Raw genomic sequence first — 18,521 nt, forward strand, 5'->3', positions numbered from 1 at the left:
TCCATATAAATTATATAATAATAAATTCATAGAAATTGTAAATTTTACTCTAGGTAGAATTGAAGTAGTTTAAATTATAAGTGGCATGTGTCAGTGGTCCAAAGATGAAACTTTAACCCAACAGAGAGGATTTCATCTGATTTGGGACCTATTCTATTGTGGTCCATCCATATATAATACCCAATATCTCTTATGCTTTACTTGCCAAGCATATTTGTTTCTCCTCAACACATTTATCAAATAAATTTAGGCTCAATAAAATTGAGTAAGTTAAAACTTTTCAATGTCATAAAAATTTATTCGGCCAGTTACCTTCATAGTCATTGATATAGAAAATAACTGATTAACATAGTTACTTTAATACTTTTTCCCTCCCCAAACTATGCATATTACAATGTTGTCATATGAAATCAAAACATTTTCTAAAACATCGTGTTTTCAATATTCCTATTTAGGACCATTTATACCAACTGCATTACAGGTATGTTGTGGGATTCTCACAGTAAGAATTTTCTTAAGTTGTCATTGAAGTGTTACTGCAAGCTCTGCTTCTTGAATGTTAATTCATAAAATAATAAACCAGTGCCTTCATAAAGTTTCACCTGAGCTGTGACTGCACATGAAACCTGCCATCTGCTTAAGAAAAGCTCTAGAATTCAGAGAAGTTTGTTGTTGTGCAGTGTTATGAATCACAGAATTAAAAGTATCTACACTAAGTTCAATATCTTTATTTTACACACTTGGAAACTGAAGAGTAAAGTCAGGTTATTAAGTATTTAGAGAGGATATTTTAGAAAAGACTTTGATATAGTCCATGAGAAATTATATCTTAAGAATAGAAATGAAGGAAAAGTTACAGTGTTAGAGAATTTTCAAATGAAAATACTCATGGCCTTATCTATATGTGTTAACATAATCCAAATACAGGAATTTCTAAAGAAAAGAGGCCTTTACTCTATACACATCTTACTGTCACAAGAGTTACTAACAGCTTAAGGTTTGTGATATATGTGTATATAACAAAATAACAATTAATTTGTGTGATGTCGATCTAGAATGTAAAAGAAGGCCATTTTTGAAGATCAGTTCTAATTCAAGTAAAATTAGAATCTTTAAACATTGCGAAATATGCAAAAGGAAATATACTACAAAAAAACTATTTCCAAAAACTTGAGAAAAGGGATGGCATAGTCATTAAAAAAGATGTTTTGTAGGAAAACGGTCCACAAGGTTGGAGGCTAAGAATCAAACATCAAGGAGAGGAAATGCCAATATGGTCAGCCTGCAAACCACTTTCTTGCCTCTAGTGCCTTGACCTCCAATTCCAAGTATCAAAAAGAAACCTTTTATAGAAGCACACTGACCACTGGAAATCTTGAGCACTGCCAAGTGAACAGAATATGCCACGAAACAAATGCTTGATGGCCTGAAGCAAGTCCTCTGTATTTCCTGCTGCTTCTTAAATTATTTCTGCTTCTAAAATGGTGGGAGTTACCAATGAAAGAAAGTGCTCAAGAGTCACTGATGAAAGAAATTTTTCATATTTTTTTTAAAACAAATAAAGGCAAAAGGCTCAACTATAGGGAAAATTAGGAGATGTATTAAGAAAAAAATAGAGCAAAAAGAGAGAGAAAGAGAGAAGGGAACAGAGAAAGGATAAGTTTTTGTATCTCATGATTTATTTCACATATCTGTCACTCAGTAGATATTTACCAGTTGATGATGTCATTTCAGTATACATAGTCCAAGACTGAAATTCATTAATGTAAATTAGGTATTTCACAGTTAGTTTAACCATACATGCTTAACTTTTATATAATTGAAAAAGCTCATACTATAAGCTTATCTGTATTGTATATATAATTTTTGGTAAATTAAAAATTAGATAAATTCCATAATAACAAAATATATGGATATGAAACAACACAAAGGTGTAAAACACGTTCAAAAAATTGTTGAAAAAAGCAGCAATTGAAGAAAAACCAAGAAACAAATTACACATAAGAAATACCATAAATTAGCATTAATGGACAAATATGCAGGGAATAGAGAGGTGCTGCATAAAAGAACAGTGAGTCAGTCTATTTATATAACTGAAATGTCAATTATTACTGCCTATTCCACCAAATTCAGACTGAGAGAAAAGATCAGCAATGATTTTAAAGTCCAGAAAGCTCTAGAGAAATTGGAATCTGTTTATAAAGGTTTAGAAAACATAAAATTGTTATTTTTAAAAATATTTTATTTATTTATTCATGAGAGACACAGAGAGGCACAGGCAGAAGGAGAAACAGGCTCCATGCAGGGATCCCGACGGGGGACTCGATCCCGGGTCTCCAGGGTCACGTCCTGGGCTGAGGGCGGCGCTAAACCGCTGAGCACCCAGGGATCCCCCATAAAATTGGTTTTGAAGCCAAAGCTGTACCACAGTTTTCCTCAGAGCATATCTTTGACAAAGTCCTTATTTTAGTAAAAGTTTATAATATTTAAAGTATTTCTCCTTAAATTTGGGATGACTGATACGATATTACACCTATTCCTTCTTGATATACTCAGTTTTCACATTTACATTTTGAATGTACCTTAAACTCTTCCGAGGTTCAAAAACCTATCAGTGTTTTTATTTTTAAAAACAAGGGGGGGCAGCCTGGGTGGCGCAGCGGTTTAGCACCTTCAGCCCAGGGTGTGATCCTGAAGACATGGGATCGAGTCTCTTGTCAGGCTCCCTGAATGGAGCCTGCTTCTCCTTCTGCCTGCCTCTCTCTCTCTCTCTCTCTCTTTTTCTCTGTGTCTCTCATGAATAAATAAAATCTTTAAGAATAATAATAAATAAAATAAAATAAAAACAAGGTGTAAATTTGAATGTCTTCAGCTAAAGGTGGCAGAAATATTCTAATAGAGCAAACAGCTTTTTAATATTAATAAGATTTTAAAATACTTAAAAGTTACGGATGATTAAGATTTTAGACCACACTGATTCTCAACATACAAATTAATTTTGGGATCTATTTTTATTTTATTATTTTATTTTATTTTTTAAAAAGATTTTATTTATTTATTTAGGGGAGGCACACAGAGAGAGAGAGAGAGAGACTAAGAGAAAGAGAGAGAGAGGCAGAGACACAGGCAAAGGGAGAAGCAGGCTCCCCTCAGGGGGTCCAGTGTGGGTGGGATTCCATTCCTGAATTCTAGGGCCCTGAGATGAAAGCAGAACTTAACCGCTGAGTCATCCAGGCGTCCCTGGTATCTACTTTTAAAATCAATGTTTTCTACAGAATTATTATCTTTTGAATGATTTAAAGTGGGAAGCAGCAAATTACATATAAGAAGTTTGAGCCTAAAATGACACAAACATATAATTAATTTCTCTACAAATGTCTCTAAATTAACAAATGTCTCTAATTTAATATCTGTATTAAAACAAGTGGTAAGAAAGTTACAGGGCTAGTATGAGACGCATGATAAATGTAGTCATGAAAGAAAACAATTTTTAATTTAGTAGGCTCTATCAATCTAGAAAGCCATGAATATTTACTGTTCATTCCGTATGCTGGAAAACAGATAAAAGAGAGTGTACAAAAGAAAAAGCAACATATAACAAAAGTTACTATAATTAGTATCAATATCACAATTTCTATGATTATATAATTACATCTGAAATCATGCATTTAATGGCAGTTTTATATTTCTAGGAAGAATATTAAAATAATTTATTTTCCCCTATAAAATATATATTAAAATTTTGGAAAACCACTGGCATATAGTCAAGGTCTTTATTTTGACAGCAAAATCTTTTGAAAAATTTCGATATGGTGAGAAGTACCATTAGTGATATAGAAAGTTTCTGTGTATACAGAACATCCTACTTTCATGTAAATGGACCTTTTAAAAGTTCTATAATTCCACCTTTGCTATCCTATTAATCTGTGTAATCTTTATAGTTGTTTTAACTTTCTTTCACCATCTCTTAGAATCACTTAATGATTCAGCTCAGATCAGTATGAATTTACTGATTGCCTAGTCTGTTTAAACTAAGGAAAACACAGAGGACTCTAAGTCCTCTTACAGGACTGTAAGACTCTTACAGTCTAATATTGGGAGTAGACCAATGGAGATATAACTTCTAAACAACAAGGCAAATATTGTAGTGAAGATTTTTGGACCAGGCATATGGGAAAAACAGAAGTGGGTCCCTTCAAATAACCTAGTATGGTATCTCAGGAAAGGCTCCAAGGTGGCAAAATTGTAATAATTAATTTTAAAAATAGATAAATGGATAGACAGAACTCATGATAAAAGTAATAGTTAGGAAAATAGTAGGTAAACTCAACTTGAAGCCTCAGGTAATACAAAGCTATCTACCCAAAATTCCAGTGGAACTCATGCCAATTATGCTATTGATTGTGCCTTCAATAGTGTTCTCACCACCACATTTGGGCTTTTGCATTTTATTCCCAGCCCTTCTCCACTAGGTGCTGCAAGAGAATTAAGCCTAATATCCTGACATCCATTGTATGTCATAAATTAACTTTCCCCTTACGCATTCAAAGTGAAACTATTTATGTAGTATCCATGGGAAAATTGAGAAATGAGTCACTCACTTTATTTTCTTCTAGGGCTTTATTCTTACACAGAACCTTGATGGAGAGTGGCTGCTTAACCTATATGATGAATTGTCCTATTTAAATACTATTAAACTTTAAATCTTTTATGAAGCTTTATATTTTCTAATGATGCTAATTTTTATATTTCTGGTATATGTCAAAATATATGTAAGGTACAGTACATGTAACATTTTTACTTACTATTGAAGAAGAGATTGTGAAAAAAGCTAGAATTAAGTATTTAGAGACCTCTGGCTAGTACACCTAGTTTAGTGATAGCTTTTGATATCAAATTTCAAATTAAAAAATTAGAAAGTTGCCTTAATGCTGCTCTCAATTATGCCTAGATTTTGACATATTAGCACCTAGAAAAGATTATCATTTTCTCACTGACATTCCACAATACAGATAATCTAATTTGTAGAAATGTACTCTTTCTCCCTAAGGGCTCAGCATGACTGTTTTTATGTTGAATGGAAAAAGGTTTTATATAAACATTTTTACTTTTTGGGGGAAAAAAGTTGCCAGATCTTAACTTGGTCTTCCTCTAATCATTTCTTTCTGCTTGATTAATTTTTAAATATCCAATTTTATTTATTTTCCTTTTTGACAGAAAATTGTGCTTTATATGTAATTATGTTTTCCAAAGAATAAATCCTTTCATAACACTGATTATTTGGTATTCATGTTTAAAAAGATAGTCAAAATACCCAATTTATATTAATGAAATTTTAAAAATATTAAATTAAGATGAATAAGATTTGGAAGGGTTCTTATAGTCACAATTCAAACCTCACTATTTGAAAAAAATAAATTTGCATCTACTAGCACAAATTTTTAATATGCATACCAAAATAATATTTAAATTCTTCATAAAAGTATATTTGGGGTAAATCCCTAATATAGCAATTGCTGGGTCACTTGATGGGCTGAGCGCTGGGTGTTATTCTGTATGTTGGCAAATTGAACTCCAATAAAAAATATACAAAAATAAATAAATAAATAAAATAAAACAAAAATAAATTCTTCATAAAAGTACTTTATGAAATAGGGCATGAAAATACCAATATGTGCCTGTGAAAATGGGTTAGGCTGATGCAAATGAAATATAAATAGAAAACTTTCAGCTGTCTACCATCTGGGCTTTGTTATTTGTTATACATAATTTTGAAGCAACAACTAATACATTGTTCAGTTAAATTCACTCCTATTTCCTGATTGGTCTGATAACCATGTACATTCTAATCCAAAATATGCATAATAATCCTTTGTATATTGCTATAGCTCTATCAGGTACAGAAAAATGGCATTTGGCCCTACAAGCATTGAGAAAGACAAATAGTAGATCTTTAGAAACTCAGTGATAACCATAAAACAAACACTTGTTCACTTTTTTAATGTATTGGAAAGTAACTTACCACCTACCTGTTGTATAAGGAAAAGTAGCAGATCTTCATTCATACCTCTTTTTTGCTGAAAAGGCTTAATTTTTAACTAATATTGCAAGTTTTTAAAATGTTTATATGCCATCTTTTGTGAGACAGAAGTATACCTCATTCTGTGATTAAAATCTAGTCAACATGTTGAGCAAGAAAAAACAATGCCACATAATCATATATTACCTTTTTCAATATGCATCCTTTTTGATTCATGTCCCATATCATGACCAGCCAAATCTCCCTCTTTGGGTCCAGGGAGTACATTTGGTGATAAACCCATCAGCATCTGGTTCATGGACAACCCATTCTGATGGACAGCTGTCAAGCCCAAAACAAAAGAACAAAGACAAAAACATCATAACATACAATATTCCAACAAATTAATTAAACTCATTTGGACTCAAAAATAAATAAAATATAGTAGTCGAAACTAGCATTGTTATCTATCTCTAATAACACTAAGAATTGATAACCATGATAATTCTTAAAGATAAGCAGAAAAACACTGGAAATGAAAACATTTTATCTTGTTTTTTATTTCACAATGAATATCATTTTTAAAAATATATCTGGAATATTTCTGAAAGGCCATACCACTACAATCACTAAAAGTTGTTAACTTTCAACAAATTAAAGCACTAACATAACTGATTCAATATTCATATCCTATTCTGGTCAATAAAACACGAGGTTTCACAAATACCAAAGTATTTCTTTAAAAATTGGATTTCAACTCAAACTTGAAAAAACAGGGGTACCTGGCGGCTCAGTAGTTAAGCACCTGCCTTTGGCACAGGTCACGATCTGGAGCCCAGGGTCCTAAGCTTGAGCCTTGAGTTGGGCTCCCTGCTCAGCAGGGAGTATGTTCACTTGTGCTCTCTCTTGCTCACTCTTTCTCAAATAAATAAATAAAATCTTAAAAAAATAAATAAATAACTTGAAAATACAAGTACCCAATTAATATCTATTGAATAGTTGAATGAATAAAAACAGTAATTGCTTTCTTGAACTATTAACAATAACCTGTCACTTTCTTGAACTATTAACAATAACCTGACACTATTAAAGTAATAAAGTAGATGACAAAACACCTGTATGATTTTCAAACTCCAGTCAATAAACTTCTTAATAAATTGCCCATGAAAATCATGGCTTTGTGCAAAAAACTGGATGAATGCTTATTCCATAAAAACCTTCTCTGGAAAAAGAGATTTTTTTCTTTTTGGAAAATATCATAAGACTATATTAGGAATTATCATTTGGAAATCACCATAGCAATAATTGTGTGAGGGAAGTATCTTCAACAGATGATTCTAAAAGGAGTGGAATTGAAGTTTGATGAAAAATATATTTATATAGTCTTAATATATCTCCTCACAAGACTTATTATTATTACTTATCATCTACAAAGGTTTAAAAAGAAAGAATAACTTTACAGTCGAGAAATCTGGTAGTCACCATCTTTACCAAGAGCTAGTTATGACAAGTATTGGAGGAATAGCGTATGTTTCCTGGAATGATGCCCTGAGAAGGACATACTATCATGCCTCTGTGATTCCTGCCAAAGATTCATAATTTAAATCTAATCATGAAATAACAAAAACATCCAATCTGAAGGAAATCCTATAAAATTAGTGACCTATATTCTCAAAAAAAAAAAAAAAAGTCAACATACTGAAAGACAAAAAAATTTAAGAACTGTTCCAGATTAAAAGAGACTAAAAGATTATGACAAATAATTGCAACATGGGATCCTGGATTGACTTTTGGGCCAATAAAAAAAAATTTGCTATTAATAATATTAGAAAAAATACATATAGTGGTAGGAAAGTTGATGAAATATGAAAAAGATTTATAGTTTAGAGAATAGTACTATAATAATCTTAATTTCCTGATTCTGATCATTGTTCTGTGGTTATGTAAGAGAAATTCCTTGTTTTGAGAAAATCAACAATGACATATTTGAGGTAAAGGAGCATGATGTCCATGTCCATGATACAGTCATTGGGGTGACATTATGCCTTTATCAAGGTTACCTCTTTCAGAGACACTGATGATTACGTGAATCTGAGTGATGAATGTGAAATAATTCTTTGTACTATTTTTGAAATGTCTGTGTTGGTCTAATTTTCAAAAAAATATGTTAAAATATGTATCCACATGAACATGTATTTGCATATATGCATATGTGTGTATATGCATTCATGTGTGTGCATGTGTACATACTTCCACTTGGACAATTATGGTAGTCCAAGCATGCAAAAATTTCTTTGTTCTATCAAGAATTAAAAAAAAAGAATACAATGATTAATTTAAAACATGAATGTATGACAAAATTCTTTCAAATTGTTCCCTATCTGCCCATAATTTCCATTTAAGTCTTGTGAAAAAATATTTTTCTTTCTCTAGAAGGACAGTGTCTTTTCAATGATGACATCGTATAAAAGCTTTAAAAATGAAACCAATATGCATCATGAAATTTCTGATTCTAGTGTTAGCATTGTACATAAGCATGGAGAAATTATTTTACATGAAAAATGGTTTGAGGTTGTGGGAGCCAAGATTTGCCAGCCATGGAAAAATGTCATTGGTTTGGAAATAGTTATATTCAGCTTTATTAATACACAGTTATCATCATCTCTTACAAAATTAGGGAAATATGTTTTAGACAGGCCAAATCAAGTATTCATATTTAGAATTATGTTGAACTATAAACTATTTAACTATTAACCATTCTAAAAATAATGGTATTACATACAATTTAACCTAGAATTTCTTATCTATCTCAATAGCATCCATAGAAAGGATTTCTGTTTATACAAATGTTCCTTTATGATTACAAAGTCACTTTCTAGCAAATATTTTCCTATTATAAAAATAATCTCAACAACCAAATAACTTCAGCAGGTTATGTGTAATTAGATGAAGTTTATACTACAAATATGATTTCTTAACATAAACTAAATCCTGGAGAGGATACAATAGAAATTGATTTTGTCAACCAGCACAATCACTGTTAATATGTTCATTGTATTGGAAAAACAATACTAGATTCTTGACACAAAATACAGATACAAAGTAATCAGTTAATTAAATGGCATTTTTAACTTTACTCTTCATTTTCTCGGTTAAATGTTTGAAAATGTGATCATGAAATAAAATAGAGCCCCTATTTTTTAGAATTTAACAATAATAATTTCTGACAATAATATGCATCATTGATTTCCTAATTCAAATCCTAAAATTCAAGCAATTTAAAATTTTTTAATCCATTGATCATCAGAACGACCAAGACTTTTTTCTTAAATGAATTGTTTTGAATTCCATTTCTTTTATTCCTCTTTCTGGTTATGTTTATCAATGCAAAGGTGAATTCTGATAATTGATACATTTCCAAACCTGGCAGGGGGTGGGACTGAGGAATAAAGTTGAGTATCACAGCCACTAGGTAACTGTGAGTTGGAGGTGTTTACTTCAGAAACTAATCGGGAAGGTTACTTTCTCTGTTTCATTGCTCAGACCTTTATGTGTGGCATCAAAGAGAGGGAGTTTATATCAGAACCTGTTAATGTAGCACCATACCTCATGATATTGCAAACTGGGAAACATAATTTTGAGAGATGGCTATTGCTACAGAGCTTCAGAACATGATACATCTGAGATCTATTTGGAATGAGGGCATTTTGATTAGAAAAGCCAGCTGCACCTAATAAAGTTTAGAGCGGTGACAAGTAAAAGTATGAGACCTACGGATTCTGTCAGAAGAGCTCTCGGTCCGGGCCGGGGAGCTGGACACGCTGCTGCTGCGGTGTGATGAAGGGTGGCTGCCAGGCCTCCGGCCCTCCTCCAGAGAGGGGGCAGGCGAAGGGCTGTCTGGGACGCGCTCCTGCGGCACCACGGGAAGCAATTGGGGGAGAAAAGATGTAAATACATGGGAACTGTACTTAATGAATGTTGATTTCCTGCTCATGCAGTACAAAAGAAATGTAAAGGAAATAAATTCATCTTTCATTGGCATTTTCACCTTTTTATCTCCTGCGAAGCTAAAGGAGGGAAAGGCTAGTTAGGACACTGGTTCTATGGGCATGCAGTAACAGCAAATGTCGATTCCCCTCTCTGGATACAAAGAGAGGCCAAGGGAGACAACCCTTTTAGAACCCATTAGACAACAACAAAGTAACAGAACAGGGCAGGTTCCAATTCTAGACGATTATCAACTTAAAGAAATCTCTATGTTCTATTGCTTCAGCTAGTGTCTAAGGATCATTTAACACACAAATTATCAATGTGACCATAATAATAACACTAGAGGGGTTATTAACAGCTTTTTCATCATGGCACTGCTCTGGACACACCTGGATGGTCACATTTTAAGGCATCCTAGAAATCGATTATTATTTCACATTGGAATAATTTTGTTGATTCTAATAATTTGCAGACCACCTGCTTCTCCAAGCTCCAATTCAGCCACATATATGTATTAGGGGAAATTCATGAAATATATATTAGTTGTATCCCAGGGAAACTTGGTATCATGTTTCCTGATACTATTGTTAACACTTAGGTCCCACTCCACATCTCTCCTGCCAAGCCCTGAACCTTCCCCATTAGACTAATGTGCAAATATATCATATAACTGTCTCCAATGAACTTCTATAAATGGAGTTACAGATTAAGAAATAAGATACTCCACTTATTAACATTTTCTTCTTTGAGCAACAAGATATTTATACCTTCAGATATCAAGGCACATAGGCCTCGAAGGACTGTCTTTTCAATAATTAATATTTGAAAGCTTAGAAGTAAACTAAATGATATGGAATAAATCAATAAGTAATTCCTTATTCAGGTGAAAAAATGCAAGTATTAAAAAAGCAGACTTTAAAAACTTTAAAGGAAAAAAGTTCTAAGATCTAATTGACTTGTGGGACATCAATTGACCAGTGAGAATGAAGGTGATACGTATCATTGGTGTCAGAGCTTTGAACAGCCTGGTGATGGTTCCCAGTCCTGTTCTGCATTAGAATCACCAGGGAAGTTCGTAACATGCCTACACCTGGGCTTTCCTCCCAGAGATTCTGGTTTACTGAGTATTAGCGGTTGAATTGTGTCCCCAAGAGGAATGAAGTCCTGATCCTCAGTACCTGTAAATGCGACTTCATAGGGAAAAAGAGTCTTGGCAGCTGAAATTAGTTAAAATGAGGTGATACTAGAGTGGGTTTTTATTACAACAAAAACTGGTGTCCTTACAAGAAGACATTGTGAAGATACGAGAGACAATGTCATGTACTGAGGTAGAGATTGCAGCTATGCAGCTGCCAGCCAACAATGCCAAGGATTTTCAGCCACCACCAGAAGCTGTGGAGGGGCAAAGGAGGATTTTACCTAGAGGCTCAAAGAGAGCATGTGGCATGTCTGACCTCTTGATTACAGACCTCTAGTCTCTAGAAATGTGAGACATCTGTGTAGTTGTGTAAAATAACTGTGATATTATCAGTTATTTATCCCAACTAAATAAATCAAAGAAGGTAACTTCTTTTTTAATAGATTTTAATTATTTATTTGAGAGAGAGAATGAGCAGGGTGAAGGACAGAGAGAGCCCAATGTGGGGCTCGATCCCTGAACCCTGAGATCAGGATCTGAGCTGATGGCTGCTTAACCAACTAAGCCACCCAGGTGCCCCAAAGGAAGTATACTTTTAAATGATATGAGTTCTTTAGTCTACATGAAAAACAAATGACCTAAGTTTCTAAGAAATACACATTTGATTTAAAAGAATAGAGAAGTCACATCTGGATGCTGAAAGTTACTTCCTATCTTATAATTTTAAAAGCAGCTGGTATTATAAATCCTTTTTCTTAACATTCACCTCTACCCTAAACTATGAAGCACACTATGCATTTATTATGTGTTCAGTTTAACGAGTCTGTCAAGATCTAGAACATTCTCATAACCCCAGAAAGATTTCTCCTGTTCCTTTCCATTCAATTCCTCCCAGTTCCCATAAGCAACCACTTTCTGAATTCTATTACCATAAAATAGATTTGCTGGTTCTAGAATTTCATAAAAATGAAACCATACAGAACACACTTCGTGCCGGCTTCTTCTTCACAATTTTTTTTTTGAGATTCATCCATGTTATTACATATGTCGTTAGTTTATTCTTTTCTACTGCTGAATATATTCAACTGCACAAATATCCCACAATTTGTTAATCCTCTCACTGCCCCCCACCCCCAAATGGCAATTAGGTCATGTTCTTAACTACTTGAAACAACAGTGCGCTTAATGTGTCTTTCGAGTAGCTGCTCAGATATGTCTTGAAGGAAGTGTTCTTAATCGCTTGTGTATAATACTGTATAGAATTCTTTTAAAGTCTGCATAGATGTATTAAGTTAAGCTAATGCTAACTGCATAAATGACCAGAGATATACTATAAGGAGTCTAACCTTGATTTCTAAAAATCTAATAAATAGGCACATAAATTTGTCTAAACTTGAAAGGTAATTCCTAGTACATCTGGTTCTCAATATTTGGATTACACAAAAGTACATGGTATGTTTTTGAAAACAAACATTTTATATTTTTAACTGACAAATAAATTTTCTAACTTAACCATTCTATTTTCTTCAAAAAGTCAGTGATATCAATGTTTATTCATCACTGCATTTTAATATTTCTCATAATAGTTATGTATGTGATCATATATGCAGTGGCACATGTTTGGATGCACAGAGATAAAGTGCAATCTTGAAATAAATCAATCCCTCTGAAGTCATTTTGCAAGTCTTGAGTTTCCTGTCATAATATATTTCTTACTGGTGCTAATGGAAAGCATGAGAAACTGATTTTTCCTGAGATATTTAACTCATAAAATACTAGCAACAATGATTATGCCATTAAAAACAATTAGTCGTTTTATTTTCCACAAAGTATAAAAATTATTTCATTAGTCAATATATTTAACTGTCAAAGCTTTCCTTGATGATTCTTTGCATTCATGCATTATTCACTTATTCATTTATACATTCAAAATACTCTAAAACATCATATAATAAACCAGCTAAAAAATAAACTGGATTTAAATCTAATGTATAATACATCTTGAAAGCATAATTTAAGGTTTATAAAATGTAGGTGAAATTGTATTTAATATAGCTTTAGTCTATTTTTCCTTTAGTTATAATTGTTTGTCTAAGAACAAAGGACAAAGACAATACTTAATACTTTCGTTTAAAGAAAATATTTTAATTTATGCAAATTTTATTATTTAAAAGCCAAGTATTCAATTGAAACTTTCTATAAATTGAGACACAACATATTCAGTCATTTCACTTAATGTATAATTTCAATCTTTGGAACGTGATGTATTGTTCTTTGAAGAATTTCATTAAAGTAAAATCCACTGAGCAAGTAAGATTTGAATACATTGTTGCACAATAAATTAATTTATTTCAACAGCTTAATTCTTTTATCATATTTATATGCTTGCCTTTCCAGAGTATGCTATAAGATGGAGAATAATGGAGACAGTAAAGAATTGCTTAGGAGAGAATCTCATAATTATTACTGAAACAAAATAGATAATGAGTTTTATTCAGACATAATAAGAAAGAAGCAGTTCAATGTCTATAGGGAAACTATGTAAACTGGATTTATCATTTCATTTGTGTAATACCCTTTAACCTCCAAGATGGGCCTGAAGTAGGACAAAGGGGAAGAATATTTAATTTAATACTTCAACACACTGCTTTATAGTCCTGCATCATAACTCCAATCAATAAAACACAATCCTTTGCAATGTTCCATCTTTATAAAACCAGCCACAATAATAAATGAAAATTTAAGAGGAATACCCTCTCACAAAAAAAAGGTCATACTAATAAACTAATGGTAGCAGAATAACAATAAAGAAAAAGCTGCATTTATTGCCTCTGGGCAGAACAAGAAGTATTAGTCTCTCAGATAATTCAGAATCAAAGGTAGAATTCCAAACAATGTATTCCAAAATTCTAAACTAAAAAGTATAAAATGTTCAGTATTACATATGTGCAGTTGAATGTTTAAAAATTACATTGTCTCAGCTGCCTCCTCTCCATCACAAAATGCATTATATTTTATCAAATTAAAATTTTTTTTAGTGAAGTCAAAATAATCACAACTCAATTGCAATTGATTTCTCTAAAGAATTATTTCATTTAGCTTTACTTTATGTTACTATCTTTTTAATCATCTGAATTTTCATGTTTATCAGTCAGAGATTCCATCACTGAATATGTTATAGAAGTGGGGAGAAGATATTTCTAACATTAAATGTTATCTTGATATACTTTTAACTCACAAAATTGAAGTTGCCTAGTACTTTTTTTAACCCAAACTCATGAGCTTTAAGACAACTCAGACTTAAATTCATTTATTTACAGACTATTTACTGAACATCTAATACATGTTGGTGTCCCAGGTTCTGGTTATGTGTAAGTAAACAGAACTGATGAAAATCCTTTCCCTCATGGAGCGTCTATCATAAAACAGAAAATGTTAGTGGAGTCCAGAATCTTATGTATACACTGATTAAGCATGACCTCTAAATTCCCTTGTTCTGGAAAAAAAATGCTCAGAGGAAACAAATAGTAGAAATGGGATTCTGGATTTGGGAAAATGTTAAAAAGTAATTCTGGAAGACATAGTAAATGATGCTAATAATACTTACATCTGATAGAGAATCAGGCAGGCACCATCAAAACTCCATGACTCAAAGTTCTAATGTGAGGCTTCAAGGGATTTTTACATAGCTCTTTTTATTTGTTTTGGTGGTGATACATAAGAAACACTTAATGTTGCTAAATGTGAAACTGGTAGGACCCATGAGTATAATCATAAACAACTTAGTATTATTCTCCTACTGTCTCTTCAAACTTATTCAGCAGAAGTAGAGGACTGTATTTTTTCCCTGCATCTATATGAAGATTCAGGAAGCCTCATGATTTCAGATTACAATTTGTTAGTATAAAGTCCTATGGTTACTTTAAACAACAACATACAGTTTTGACTCAGGGATTATATAATTCATCCTGGTGTAGTAATAAATACTAGTATCTTAAAGAAAAGATAGGATTTCCTCCTTTCCCATACTCAAGAAAGGGGGAGTAATCCTTAAGGGTGTAATTCATCTCTATGTTCCTCAGTACCTTGAATGTCCTACATAGTTAAATCTGGATCCTTGATTCAAGCTGAGCTTGAGGCGAGACTACTTCATAGATAGTGTTGCATGCCTCCATGCATATAAATGTCTGCTTGGTTGCATTTTATGATGCTGGCCCCCACTGATGACCATGGCCTAAGTGCCACTTCATTAAGACTGGCAATTTGGTGACATTCTAAATATATCATTCCTTATTCTTTTTGGCTGGAAGATTTGTATGAACAGAAAGTTCCCCTAGTGAATTAATGGTAATCCTGAGGAACAGTTTGTATGGGAAAGCCAGGAAAATGCTTGATTCCACCCTTTTATTTATCCTTTGTTTAAACCTTTATTTGTCCTTTAAAATAATCAATTCCCTAGATTTCAAAGGTGAACTCAGTTCGTTTTTTTTTAATATTACTATGAACTTATGGGTTTAAATATCTGTGATTTGTTTAAACACACTGCTGTAGGGTATACTTAGTGTTGGTTATGTTTTAATACCTTCTTTTTCTTGTGAGCATCCTTTTCACATTTAATATCAACACCCAAATAAACATTAAGAGAATATACTTTACTTTTATTCTAATCCAATTAAAATTATATGAAGTCTTTTTTTGTGAAAAATGTCTAAAATTAATACATGCATCTAGAGTTATTTATGATTGCCCCAAAATAAACTATTCTGTACCTAAAAACAAACATAAGGGACATGACTTTGCTCTAGGATTTTCATGTACTTTGAGAATCAGGTCACTCTGGTTCTAGTTTTTATAATATTTAAACATTTTAAACTTCCTGCACAAAAAGTCCTATTAACCAATATAGTACATTAGGACCTACTTTGAGGGAAAGTATTAGAGAGTGGAAATTTATACATTGTATTTAATTTTTTTCAATGTTTAATTTTTTTAAATTAGAATGTCATAAAGTGTCTCTGCTTCTATCTCTCTCTCTCTCTCTCTCTCACACACACACACAGACACAAGAGTGTGGTGGAGAAGACTAAAAAATTTAAGTCATATTCCTTGTTCTCAGAAAACCCTGTAATATTGCATAAGAGAAAGATGTTTACTCAAGAATGTAGAATAACTTGAATATTGCCAAATTTCTTGAAAACAGTTCTATACTATCCCTAAAAAAAAAATGACATCTGAAAAAAATGCATTTAAAAATCTGCTTTGTATACCACTGCACTATAGCCCCCACCCCCTACTCCCCAAAGAAACAAACTGCAGTGCTTTTATTAGGTGAAGAGGGCTGAACAAGAAAAAAAAGTACTTACTTTACAATTCTGACTCTATTTCAAAAGCTTGACACACATTTCTTATAAGATTCTAGAACTTATTTTTAAATAGATGATTATGAATATTTGGGGAGATAATAGGAGATGATAATGTCAGTGTACAGAAACTTCTAATGTTATTTATAAACATTAATTTAATCAGTGCAACAACCTGATGAAGAAGGAATGTCATTAACCCCATTGTGCAGGAAAAAACAAAACAAAACAAACAAACAAACAAACAAACAAAAAACAAAGACAGAGATATTAAGTAACTTGTCTAAGGTCACATGACTAGCAGGTGGCAAAACCCAAGAAGTCTTCCTCCATAATCTATTCTAAACCACTGAAACATATTGCCTTTCTTTTTTTAATTTTATTTTTTTCAACAAGAACCATTTTTTTTCTAAGTCCTTATGATATCATTGTGAATTTATTAAATAAAATGTGAGAAAATTATTGATTCATTCAGGGAGATTTGGGGTTACTTGATGAATGATACCTAAAGAGAATCAATTAGTAGAACATTTCAGCCTATTAGGAATTCTCTAATGACAAGAGGAATTGATCTCTTGATTTATACTGTTTATTTTCATCAGTGATTTAAGGTAGTACAAGTAATACATCCTTTTACAATTTGGAAATGATACAAAGATTATATAAATAGCTAAGATGATAGTTTAGAATGTTAAGATTCAAAAGTATCTGAAGAGGAGGCTTCAAGTTATGGATTGAATATGTCATGGGAATAAAAGCCACAGTATTCGGAATATAGTCAATGATATTGTAATATTGTTGTATGGTGACAGATGGTGGCTACACTTGTGATTGTAGCATGATGTATAGAGAAGTTGAATACCATGTGTACTGAAACTAATATAACACTGTGGCCAACTATACTCAAATAAAAAAATAAGCATATAAGGAGCCTAAATCAGTAGACTGTGGAATATATTTAATGTGGATAAATGCAAATTCCTAGTAAAACTAAAAGTAAAAAAAAAAAAAAAAAGAACTGGCTCAGTAAAATTTTGTGTTGAAAGGCATGAAATTATACTGAGTCATGTATTCAACTAGTAAAATAGTTTTATGAATTATGACTACATTTATAAACTATTATCCAAATTGAGGCATATGTTAGTTCCAGTGTCTACTCACTGGCCTATTCAGTTCTAGAAGATTGTATGGGAGAGGTTGGAGAAAAGAGGGTGATTTAAAAAAGATCAACCAAGAAGCCTGATGAGGAATGGTCAAAGTAAATTAGAATATTTGGTCTGGAAGGAAGAAACACTATAGATACTAGAGCAGAGATTTATTTAAATGGCTAGCACACAGAAGAATTAGCAGACCTTTTTTCTTCCAAGAGAATGCAATAAAGTTAAGGTAGATGCTAATGTGGACCATCCTTACTCTTGAATTTACTGAAAATAGAAGAGACTTCCCACAAAAGCTTAGATAAATAAAAGTGGGTAGGAAGTAGGCAAGAATAATTTGTCCACCATGGGGAAAGCTGGATTATATGCCATCTGACATCTCAAGTCTATGTCTCTTCATTCATAACATTAAACAGCAAAAATACATGAGTCTCACTGATACGTAATAGACTAATACAGAGCCTATAGTAATTTAACTTACAGGCAATTGGCTATTAGGGATTTAAATTAGAATGACTGTCTAAACATTATATGACCATTTCCTCCTCAAAGTTATCTTACTAAATTATTTCCAGTAGTCCAAACCAATCAGCAGGAGAAAATCTAAATTTAACACTTTGGCAGATTCTATCATGAAGGCTTGCATTTAAAGCAAGAAACAGGGGCAGCCCAGGTGGCTCAGTGGTTTGATGCCTGCCTTTAGCCCAGGGTGTGATCCTGGAGACCCAGGATCAAGTCCCACGTTGGGTCCCAGCATGGAGCCTGCTTCTCCCTCTGCCTGTGTTTCTGCCTCTTCTCTGTGTGTCTCTCATGAATAAATAAATAAAATGTTTAAAAAAATGTAAATTTCCCTTACA

At 32.5% G+C, this 18,521-nt stretch overlaps 1 protein-coding gene across 1 annotated transcript in view; it reads right to left on the reverse strand.

Moving 5' to 3' along the window:
• Positions 1-18,521, reverse strand: part of DACH1 (dachshund family transcription factor 1) — a 429,427-nt gene that overhangs the window by 108,465 nt on the left and 302,441 nt on the right. Inside the window, exons 5-6 of the mRNA XM_025441318.3 lie at positions 9,794-9,929; positions 6,227-6,361 (exon numbers count right to left, since the gene is read on the reverse strand). Coding sequence (XP_025297103.3) covers positions 6,227-6,361; positions 9,794-9,929 — 271 coding nt within the window. The remainder of the gene's footprint in view (positions 1-6,226; positions 6,362-9,793; positions 9,930-18,521) is intronic.

The sequence above is a fragment of the Canis lupus genome, chromosome 22 (assembly GCF_003254725.2).
Source record: "Canis lupus dingo isolate Sandy chromosome 22, ASM325472v2, whole genome shotgun sequence".
NCBI classification, from domain to species: domain Eukaryota; kingdom Metazoa; phylum Chordata; class Mammalia; order Carnivora; family Canidae; genus Canis; species Canis lupus.